Here is a 12,283-nt window from a genome sequence, read left to right as displayed (position 1 = left end):
CTCATAATCAATCTCTATTCTTTCGTGGCAATCGGTTGCCAACGTGGCATTTTATGTGGCACTAGATCTAGATATTTTGGAGGGAAATTTTCATTATTTTACATATAATCACTGATTTTTTTTTTGTCATTCTATTGCGTTATACATAGTACAAAAGCGGTGTTAATTTCCTTCAAAACATTAGGCCTAATGCCACGAAAGTTGCCACGTCCAGAATTAGCTTCCAGCTGGCAAAAGAATCACAATTTTCCTAAAATCCCCAATTGCTCCTCTGATTTTTTAATTGATTTACGTGTGAAGGATTAAAATTACCACAAAATTATAAATTGTAGGACTAATATTGTTTAGTCCATTGCTTACAGGACAAACTTTCGTGCCCCCTAATTTATAAGACTAATTAATGTTATAATTTTACCTTAAATAAGGACCAATTTAAAGTGAGGATCTCATTTTTCAGAATTTTAACTTTTTCCATATTTTTTAACCGCCGTAAAACATGATATTTGATTTTGCAGCAGTTGAACAACTTGTTAAAGCCGTATTTCAGCCTGATAAGCTCAATTATTGCAAGTTTGAAAGGACCCAAATGGTGTCAGCCTTAAACCGTTTCTTGCCAAAAGTTGCAATCATAATCCCTCCAAAAACGAACATGTCTCTCACGTGCAAGAATAGTCTCCAACACGCCCCCACTTAATGGCCACATGAGTACCATGTAATCACTTCCATCAAGTATTTAAAGATAGGATGAAAAATAAGAAAAATCATAAGTTATTGTTCTTAAACTAAAAATTTCATAATTTGTTGGGACCAAAGGTGGACAAGAGTGTATGTTATGGGACAAAAAAATGAGATTTTCCTATGCGAGGGCACATGCTTTTTTTTTTTCCCTTCAAAATGCCCACTTAAAAGCCATATGAGTCTGACCTGGTCATTTCCATCAATTATTTAACAACGAATTTAAAAATAAAATAAAATGTAAGATGTTATTCTTAAAGTGACATTCTCATAATTATTAGGATAAAAAATAAATAAAATCTAAATTATAAGACAAAAAATGAGATTTTCCCAACTTATTAGGGATCAATATATTTATAATATTCTTTAATTTGGTTTTATCTTACTAAAATGAAGCTTAAATAAAAAGTACACTATTGACTTTATAGTATTTACCCTTTTTATTTTAATTTTTCAACAGAGATTTGGATGAATGTCAAGAAAAGTTTGATAATAATTATCAGGGTAAATTATATATTGTCATCCAAACTATATTCATTTTACACTTTAGCATCTAAATTTTTTTTGTGTCAACTTATCATCTTAACTTTGTGAAATTTGTATTTCATCATATATGATTATTTTTTTGTTGATCGTCATATAACCCTTATATATCACATGTGCTGTAATTTTTGACGAAAAACTTGATAGAAAAACAGTTATAAATGGTAAAGTACAAAATTTCGTAAAGTTGAAATGATAAATTGACAAAAAAAATATATATAAATACCAAAGTGTAAGAACCATCATAATTCAAATGGTAAAACTTAGTTAAACCTAATTATCAAAATCGAATACATTATTGCTGAGTTTTATCTCGAACTCATCGAAACAAATTGAAATTAAAAAATTGTTACATATAAAAATTAAATCCGAAAATCTGATCTTATACCCGATTTTTATGAAATTTCAATTCGATTTTGACATCTTATGAAAATTTTTGACCAGAAATATTGAAGTATAAAATTCAAATACATTTTCTAGGTGGTGGATAGAATTTCAAGAGTTAGTCAAGTTTTGGTTAATTTCTATAATATTGTAGTGCATAGTGTACATAGCAACTTAAAACTGTCAAATCAGAATAGATAATTTCACAAAGTAAAATATTGATATTTTATATATATATATATATATATATAAATTATTATTATTATTATTATGACAAATGAATGTATGGATCGAGTTCATATAGTCGGATCCAAAACGGGTTCAAATCTATGGGTCAAATATGAAAATCTTTGTTGGTTTGAATATGGTTGGATTCAGTATAATAAGATACGAGAAAAAAAAATTACTATTAACTATAATATTAATAACTATGATTAAAAATCACGATAAATTATTATTATTGACCATAGTTAAATAAAAAAAAAGTAAAAGAACTAATTTTTCCACCATAAAAAAATTATATGCTACAGTTAAGAGCCATGGTAAAAATATTTATCATGGTACCTTCACAAAAACCACGACCAACAACCATTATATGGTTGTAGTCAATAACTATTTACTACTGCTATTTACTATTAACCATGACAATTATCATGATTAAATGTTATGTTTCTTGAAATGAGATAATTCTTTTTGTGTGTGATAGAATTTTGAACTATGATCAAATTTTTTGATAGCAAGTTAGGGAAAAAAAAAATTTTGGTCCATTGACTTTGTCCACGGTTAATTTTAGTACACTAACTTTCGTTGTATCACATTTTGACCAATAATTTACAGAAATGGGTCAATTAAATACAAATTAGGATTTTATTGTCAATTTTTCGGCTAATTTAAATATTTCCATCGAAATTGGCTAACTTGGCAAGGCCATGGTGAAAAAACAGCCAGTATAGCCACGTGTATTTCCACGTAGACAATGACGTGTACATCTTGTTAAATTCTTCAAAAGCAGAACTCCCCAAATTCTTCAGCCTAATTTCTCTCCCCTCTTTTACGATTCACTCTATTATTGTGTGAAATCTAAAATGTTTGCTACTAAAATGGTGATGATGAGAAACTCATCCTCAATGGAGATTATTTTTCCCTTTTTATTAGTTGGTAATTGGCTTTGGGAGGAAATACTAACATTTTTCCCTTCAAATATTGCCACATCAAGTGCCATGTAACACTATAGTGCCACATGAGATTAAAAATCCCCAAATTAAAGAGCATGTGCATTTTCCGGCAAAAAATCTAATTTTCGTTCGCCACCGTGCTTAATTGACCTATTTCTGTAAATTATTGGTCAAAATGTGATAACAATAAAAGTTAGTGTACTAAAATTAATTGCAGATAAAGTTAATGGACCAATTTTTTTTTTTCCCTAGCAAGTTATATATATGTTTATGATATCAAATATACCTATGAATTGTTAGCCTTTAATAATTACTTTTCTCAAAACTAGATTTTTCTACTTATGGAAATGTAGGTTCAATTCCCACTGGCTGGCATATACTGCCAATAATATTATAATGAAATTAATTTTGTAGCTAATGAGATGAGCTAACAATGAATATTCTTGAGCAAACTATGTATTAAAATTATCCAAAAACAAATACGGTACGTGGGCGACAAAATAACCACAAATATTTGTAGTGTACATTAGGAATTTATTGCTTACGTACACAACAAATTAGCTACAATGTTTTTCTAGAAAAAATAAATAAAATAATAAAATATTATAATTATGAATTAGATAAAAATTTTACTATAAATTTAAATCCATGTTTTATCTACATCAGCATAATTTGGATTGTGGGTGCATAATATCTGTACGAATTTGGGGTATATCTATTTTATAGGAGATATTCTGTCAAATGCTGACAGTGAACAAAATCTCTCTTGAAATTTATCGTTTTCATAGATATTTCCACTACTCTGGACATGGTTTGTAATTACCATATCAAAATGTAGGGTCATTTCTTGTCAGATCTAAAATACAGTTTTCATATGCATGCGACTGATATGATTTCTCAAGTCCGAAGACTAATCCCATATTATTTGATCAAAAACTTTAGTCATGCCACATTCGAGGCTTCTATATGACGATTCTCGCGAGTCAGTTTGGCTAGTTGATTATCTTCCCAACTAACTCACTAAAATTATATAGACAACCTATGTCTCCACCAATGAAACACATCACTACAATACTTAGTGCAATTCTCTACAGAACTCCTGATGCCCTGTCTTGAGACCCTCAACTTGGAATGTATCAAATCGATCCCTGAATGTTGGTTTTATAGCTGCCAACTTATGCACAACCCAACTCCACAAGTTTAACCACTCAACCTATGGGCATTATTATGTTGTTAAAACGGCGTTTAACATGAGCAGTAAGCATAAAATACATGTCATATATGAATACTTACTCTATTCCTTTAGACAATATTATTTTAATAAAAATTGACGAATAGTTGTCAATTCAATTGACTTTCTGATCACCAACTCTATAAAAAACAAAATATCTATGAAAATATAAAGTGTTTTAGATAAACTCAAAAGAAACTCGAATCAATTTCAAGTTGTTTAGTTTGGAGTGGAAGAGAGAAAATATCACTTAATGCTGGCAAGCAAGAAGAGAGGGAGAGAGATATAAAGACAAGAAATCAAGAGAGCTAAAAAGCCTTTCATGCTTGGCCACTCCCTCTTAAATAAAAGGGAGTAGTTTCCTCCAAGTCAAGGGCTTAGCTAAGCCCTTGTGTCACGGGCTGCCCATTCACTAGGCCCCGTGACGCGCACTTCGGCCACTCAACCGTTCTACATGGCCGACCACTCAGCCTTCATCAACAGACGACGGACACCCAACTGTGTTAGAGTCTTAGGTGTAGGCCTTTTATTGCTTTGTTACTGCTTTGTTATTTGCTTTATGTTGTTTAGATTCCTCAAGGGGACGTTACGCCTCTTGAGTTGCAAATTTCAGCTTTCCTAGTGTCTAGTGTAGGCAATAGGATTTATTTTTTTAAGCCTATTATAGGGGGGGAATGAGTTCAAGAAGCTTGGTTTAGTGACGTGTTGGAGTCCCCCTCAAGGCGAACCCCTTGCTCTAGCATCGTTGATCATTGTATAAGCATTTTCAGTTCAATGCAATTTGGTTTTCTGAATCCGCGTGCGCAATTTACTATTTTGTGATTTGTTCCTCCCGACTCTGATATATTCGGCGCGCTGCATTTGTGCCGAGCGGAGGTATTGGCGGACGTAGTCAGCGGACTACTAGCCACACGACGCGCTGTGTGATAGGCGCCTCGTGAGAGGTGGTATCAGAGCCTCGTGCCACGATGGGGCCGAGGCGGACCGCTACTGCTGCGAGGGCATCGGGGCAAGATCCGGAAAGCCCGCGACATGCCGCAGCTTCAACCAGCGAGAGAGCTGAGAACCCGGAGGACGGACACTCCCGGTTGGTGGAATTGGAGACGAAGGTCTCTTCTCTAGAATCTGAGATCACGGTGCTGAATTCGGAGTTGGACGAGTGTCGGCACGTGATTCAGGAGATGGCTGGCGTATTCGGAAACGACAGCATTGCCGATATGCGGCGTGACATGGAGTAGATGTCCATTCAGATTGGACTGCTCCAGCGTGCAGTGGGTAGCACGCCTATGGTTGCTCACGACCTCGGTGCTAGGCTTCGAATACCAGAACCGAAGGCCTATAGCGGTGAGCGTGATGCGAAGGAGGTCGAGAACTTCCTCTTCGACATGGAACAGTACTTCCTTGCGGCAGACGTGCGGGACGAGGCAAGGAATGTTGCGACTGCGACCATGTACCTGACTGGTGACGCAAAGCTGTGGTGGCGGACCAAGTTTGCGGAAATCCAGGCTCATCAAATACAGCTCGACACGTGGGCTCTTCTACGGGAGGCGATCAGAGAGCAGTTCTTCCCCGAGAATGTGGAGTACAATGCCAGGAGGGCATTGCGAAAGCTTGAACATACAGGTTCCGTGCGGGAATATGTCAAAGCTTTCTCAGCGCTGATGCTGAACATCCGAGACATGTCGGAGGTAGACAAGCTGTTCACTTTCATGGAGGGCTTGAAACAGTGGGCGAGAAACGAGTTGCAGAGGCAACGAGTGACTGATTTGAGTTCGGCTATCATCGCGGCCGAACGCCTGGCCGATTTCAACCTAGAGACTCAAAAGGATAGGCAGGCGACGCCTAGTCCTGAGCGGGAGAAGTCGAATGGGACGAGATGGTTCAGGAATAACTTCAACAGAGGTGGGGGAGACCAGAGGCCCCATGCTCAGAATGGTTCACAGGGCGGTTCGGACAGGAACAGGCCCCAGGAGAACAGGCAGGGAGCACCCGAGAGGAGGAGAGGGTGTTTGATCTGCGATGGTCCGCATATGTATCGGGATTGCCCGAAGAGACAGGTGTTGAATGCATTGGCAACGACCTTTACCGACAAGGCGTCGTCCTCAAAGAGTGTGGAGCTACAAGCAGAGGCAGGTGGTGAGAATGACACGGAGGAGTATGAGGACAACTTGGGGGCCGTAAACCAATGGTGCAACACATTCTCTACGGTGGCGGCAAAGAGAGTTGCGCCACCCCTTGCGAAAAGGACCATCCCGGCGCTTACTGTGGAGCAGCCGGGAAAAGAGGAAGAAGTTCAGCCCCGGATTCCTAGGAAGAAAGGGTTGATGTTCGTTGATGTGAAGATTCATGGCAAGCCGATTCGAGCCATGATCGACACTGGAGCCTCTCATAACTACCTTGCGAGCGCCGAAGTGGCGAGACTCGGGCTCGTGCTGGAGAAGGGAGTTGGGCGTGTGAAGGCGATCAACTCGGCTGCACAACCCATTGCCGGTGTAGCCAAGTCTGTGCTGATTAAGGTTGGTGCTTATGAGGGCAAGACCAATCTTTCTGTTGTGGCAATGGACGACTTCAAGCTTATCCTTGGGCTTGAATTTCTACGGGATACACGCACTGCTGTCTTACCTCATGCCGATTCGCTGATGATGTTGGGGGCGAAGCCGTGTGTCATTCCTACCTTGGCCGGACGTACTGGAGAGAAGAACTTGTCGGCCATGCAGTTTGGGAAGGGGCACAAGCAGGATGAGATCTCCTACTTGGGTACCCTTTGTTTTGAAGAGATGGAAGAGGTGTCAGGGCCCACCCCGGGCGGTAGTAAGGAACTGTTGGGGGAGTCTAAAGACGTGATGCCAGACGAGCTGCCTCGGAAGCTACCACCGAAGAGGGCAGTGGATCACGAGATCGAATTGGTGCCTGGCACGAGACCGCCCGCTAGGGCACCGTACAGAATACCGCAACCTAAGCTTGTGGAGCTTAGGAAGCAGTCAGCAGATGCCTTGAGCCGCAGGGCGGACTTGGCGAACTTGGAGTCGATAGCAGCGCTCTCTTCTAGCGCGGCTGCTATCTCTACGAAGGATCAGGTGCGGGAGTTACTACCGAGAGATCCCGCGGCGCGACGCCTGATTCGGCTTGTCGGGCAGGGCAAGGCTCGACACTTTTGGATCGAGGATGGATTGCTGATGACCAAGGGAAACCGCGTATACGTTTCGAGAGGCGGGGACCTACGGAAATCACTTCTTTCCGAATGCCACGACACACTTTGGGCGGAACACCAAGGACAGGAGCGCACGTTTGCTTCGGTGCGGAGGGCCTATCATTGGCCACAGATGCGGGACGATGTCGAGACGCATGTCCGCACCTGTTTGATTTGTCAGCAGGACAAGGCAGACCATCAGAAGAAGGCCGGTCTGCTGCAACCACTTCCCATCCCAAAGCGTCCATGGGAGAGCGTCTCCATGGATTACATCTCTGGATTGCCTAAGGTCGAGAACTTAGGCTCTATCATCGTCGTGGTAGATCATTTTTCAAAATATGCTATATTCATCGCAGCACCCAAACATGTCACAGCAGAAGGGACAGCTCATCTCTTTTCCAAGCACATCGTCAAGCATTGGGGACTGCCAAAAGATATTGTCAGTGATCGTGACTCCCGATTTACTGGCGTCTTCCGGACCGAGTTGTTCAAACTTCTCGGGTCCACACCTTCCATGAGCTCGAGCTATCATCTACAGTCCGATGGTCAGACAGAACGCTTTAATTCTATGTTGGAGGACTACCTTCGGCACTTTGTGCGAGGTACGCAGAAGGATTGGGTGAAGCTCTTGGATGTCGCTCAGCTATATTTCAATGTTCAAAAGAGCTCTTCCACCACCAACAAGAGCGCTTTTGAAATCGTTACTGGGCAGCAGCCGCTCCTTCCTCACACTCTTGACATCCCACAAAGTGTGAGATCCCCTCTTACTCGAAGTTTCTCCCAGGAGTGGAAGAAGAATGTTGATATCGTTAGAAGTTGCCTGGAGACAGCTCAGAAGCGGATGAAGACGTATGCAGATCAGAATCGCCGCTTCATTGAGTTCAATGCGGGAGACCTGGTGCTGGTGAAGGTCCCGAAACCGAAATTGTCAAAGTCATCAAGGTGGAGAGATCCTCGGTTGATGCAGAAATATGTTGGTCCTTTGCTTGTCCTTAGGCGTATTGGGACGGTGGCGTACAAGGTGGAGTTGCCGCCGTGGTGGAAGATCCACAACGTTTTCCATGTCAGCCAATTGAAAAAGTATTCAGCAGACAAGGAAGACGATACCCGCAATCAACCCAGCCGCCCACAACTCGAATTGAAGAAGACGAAGGAGAAGGTGGCTGAAGTAATCCTAGATCACCGAGTGACGAGTACCGCGAAGAAAGACCACACAGAGTACTTGGTGAAATGGAGGGGATGCAGCAGCGAGGAGAACACTTGGGAGCGAGTGACAAACCTAAAGGCGTTTCTACCTCTTGTCGAAGCGTACCATGCTTCCGTAGCGCCGGGGACGTCGCTATCTCAAGTGGGGGAGAATGTCACGGGCTGCCCATTCACTAGGCCCCGTGACGCGCACTTCGGCCACTCAACCGTTCTACATGGCCGACCACTCAGCCTTCATCAACAGACGACGGACACCCAACTGTGTTAGAGTCTTAGGTGTAGGCCTTTTATTGCTTTGTTACTGCTTTGTTATTTGCTTTATGTTGTTTAGATTCCTCAAGGGGACGTTACGCCTCTTGAGTTGCAAATTTCAGCTTTCCTAGTGTCTAGTGTAGGCAATAGGATTTATTTTTTTAAGCCTATTATAGGGGGGAATGAGTTCAAGAAGCTTGGTTTAGTGACGTGTTGGAGTCCCCCTCAAGGCGAACCCCTTACTCTAGCATCGTTGATCATTGTATAAGCATTTTCAGTTCAATGCAATTTGGTTTTCTGAATCCGCGTGCGCAATTTACTGTTTTGTGATTTGTTCCTCCCGACTCTGATATATTCGGCGCGCTGCATTTGTGCCGAGCGGAGGTATTGGCGGACGTAGTCAGCGGACTACTAGCCACACGACGCGCTGTGTGATAGGCGCCTCGTGAGACCTTGTCAAGTCTTAACTAAGCCATAGTTAAAGGATCTCGTTACATTGTAATACCTTGTGGTCCCTTGAGGTTCTCACGAGCCTTGACCATATTTTTAATTAAATAGACTTTGATTTTGAATTAATAACTAATAATTTCAAGTCCACGTCAAATCCGTACTTGATCTTAGTCTTAAGGTTAATTAATATCAAAACTCAAATATTTAATTAGTTCAATTAATCGATACTTTGGACATTCTATCAAATAGAACCTCAATTAAATAATTAATTTAATTGATCCTCTCTTTCTTTTAGAATTAATTTAATAATTAATTTTTCATCCAAAATTAATCCTCCAACTAATTTTTACAATACTGTTAGTGTCTTGTGTGTGACCCTTATAGGTCCACCTTCAACTAGACCTGTGTTTGTATCATATATACAATTTAATTCGACAACTAACTTGCTCTACATTAATTAAGTCATATTCAATTCATCACTCTTTAATTCAACAACTAATATGGCACGGCTTCCTCGTAGTTACACAACACATACGTCTCGATTATATGTTGTTCCTGATCGATTAAGCATCTTGTCCTAGAAGCACCACCATATGTGGTCATTGCTAGTTAGATCATCGTTTTGCCTAGCCTGCGTCACTTGCAAGTAACATGAAATTTAAAATAGTGAGAAGTAAACAACCCGCTTTCTTTGATAATGTACGCCTCACAAATCGAAGCATCAACATGTACTTTGTTCTTCAACTCCCTTCTTCAATTCGCGTAGGAATCTATACAATAATTCAACGATAGTAATTACTTCAAAATTTTAACTAGGCATAATATAAGTGAGTTAACTATATGATGTAATAGTAGGTACCTCTCAAATGGGTACATCCACTTATAGTAGTTAAATATTGCAAATTCCTCTTACGGAAGGTGAATAATAAAATACTTCATCGAGTTGAAGAAAGCTCGAGGGAAAATTTTCTCAAGGTTGCACATATGGAAACATACTATGTTCTAACTCCTACACCTTCGTGACATCTAGCATGGTCGAATATATGACTTGGAACAGAAGGTTGACCACCATCATCACCTTCCACACAAACTCAAGAAGCATCTCACGGAATGCAATTTCAAGTCAACTTTTGCATGAAGACGTGATAGTTGTGGCTCTTCATACTGTACAACCTCACCTCAGACATGTCAACACATCTAGCAAGGTTAGATGTATACTAGTTAGAAAACCTCAATCCTTGGCCAAAGTATATGCGGCTTTGATATAACGTTCAATCTATGCTCGTCCGCCTCAAGTTTCGAATGATCACATATGTTCGTCAAATCCTTTTATGCATTCAGATTTTTTTTTGTTTCCCCTTGATATTCATGTTGAAGATGTTGTCAAACATATTTTTCTCAAAGTGCATGACATTATGGTTGTGTCGTATTAAGTGTGTCTCCCGTATGGAAGAGCCTAGATGATGTTTTTCGTCCACTTGCCCTCAACGTCATACATTCAAAGGTGTCAATAGATCTTCAACCACTGTACTATATTGCTCCACACTCATCCCCGATTAGTCTTGGCCTTGCAATCTTCCTCTCTGGCCGATTTTTATTGAAGGGTTTCTTGTTCCTCTAGTACGAATGGTCATAGGGGAGGAACTATCTGTGGTAATGAAAATAGCACGCCTTCGTCCCGTGCTACAAATGGAATGCTCATGTGTCATCCATACAAGTAGGGCACCATATAATACCCGCGGTACTCCATCCAGATACCATCTCATAGGCAAGGAGGTTATTCACGGTTCACATCAACGTTGCACGCATCATGAACTCCTGGTTCATGGCGTGGTCGGGTGTCCACACATCCAAATGAACAATTCAAGCAGCTCACGAGCAACAATTACATTTTGAATTAGAGGGGCTAAGGGTCACCAAAATTAGGAGCATGTACTCGGACTTCACACATCTAGTGGCGAAGCTAGAAACTTGGCTTGACCTTATCAAAACTTAATTAATTAGTTTGGTAAATAAAAATAATAAATTTATAAAAAAAATCGAAATTACTATATAATCATTGCAAATTAAATAAATACAATGATATAGGTATAACTAATTCTTATAACTATTATTTGGACAAGGGCAGGTTGAAATTTATAAGTAACAAATTTTGTGGTATCTTAATAACAAACTTATCCATTCTTGAAAATTAAAACTTACATTTACATAATCATAATTTTTTTAAATATCATAATAAATTTTTTTATCTAACTTGTTTGTTTGTCCTATGAGACTTAATAAAAAGTTACCAAATAAAATAGTGAACTCCTAGTTTAAAGTTTTGAATAATAAACATTACAAATTAGGCATAAACAATAAATTTCTTTCGATCAATTCGCACATTCTTTTGGGCACGCTCTATTGAAAAATCAAAAAATAGTCTGGAGAAACTAAAATTTATCTAATAATAAAAAAGAATTAAAAAATTGTAAAAAAAAATAAGTTGGTCGAAAATTGAAATACATAATTAAAAATCAATAACGAAAATTATAGTTAGTGAAATATATAACCATTATACTCGGGGAGTTAGTAGCAAGTACCTGAGCACATCATAAGCGGACTTCTTGTGCTGGGCTTTTGTGCCATGGTCTGTTTGTACCTCATGCCACCATAGAATTGGCAATACTTAAGTTTATTCGTCCTTCCAATACAATATGTAATTATTTTTGCACACATCAATTTATAGATTGGTAAACCCAATTCCCTTATGATCTTCTTCATGTTGTATTAGGGAAGCATGTGGTTGTTGGGTAATAGATCACTAGTCCACAATGACACCTCATCGTAGCATTTTTGGACATGTAGTACTCGACCTTGATCTTCACTAGCCATACAATCACTGACAGTAGGGATTCATCACAATTGTTGTAGAAAGCTTGGTTGGCCGTGTGCACTGCATCGAAAAATATGTCCAATAATCAGAACATATCATAGTTGTAAACTCCCCCATTATACTATGAACTAGGCTGTCATACCGCTATCCGTAGGAAATAAGTTCAGACCCTCGGGTTCAAGGTGGGCATACAACAAAAAAGCCCAGCTGTATCATAAACCATTCTCTTGGTCTCAATTCAT

At 39.8% G+C, this 12,283-nt stretch overlaps 1 protein-coding gene across 1 annotated transcript; it reads left to right on the top strand.

Annotated features, from left to right (window-relative positions):
• Nucleotides 1–5,306: 5,306 nt before the first annotated feature.
• On the top strand, nt 5,307–11,996 carry LOC148784831 (uncharacterized). The gene is made up of 2 exons (XM_088876529.1): nt 5,307–8,483; nt 11,940–11,996. Exons 1-2 carry the CDS (start codon nt 5,307–5,309, stop codon nt 11,994–11,996), a joined length of 3,234 nt encoding a protein of 1,077 aa, XP_088732655.1.
• The last annotated feature ends 287 nt before the right edge of the window (nt 11,997–12,283 follow it).

Source organism: Sesamum indicum, linkage group LG12 (genome assembly GCF_026168435.1).
Source record: "Sesamum indicum cultivar Baizhima isolate 11 linkage group LG12, ASM2616843v1, whole genome shotgun sequence".
NCBI lineage: Eukaryota > Viridiplantae > Streptophyta > Magnoliopsida > Lamiales > Pedaliaceae > Sesamum > Sesamum indicum.
Note: the sequence above shows the minus strand (reverse complement) of the source record. Positions and strands in the feature narration are given on the sequence as shown.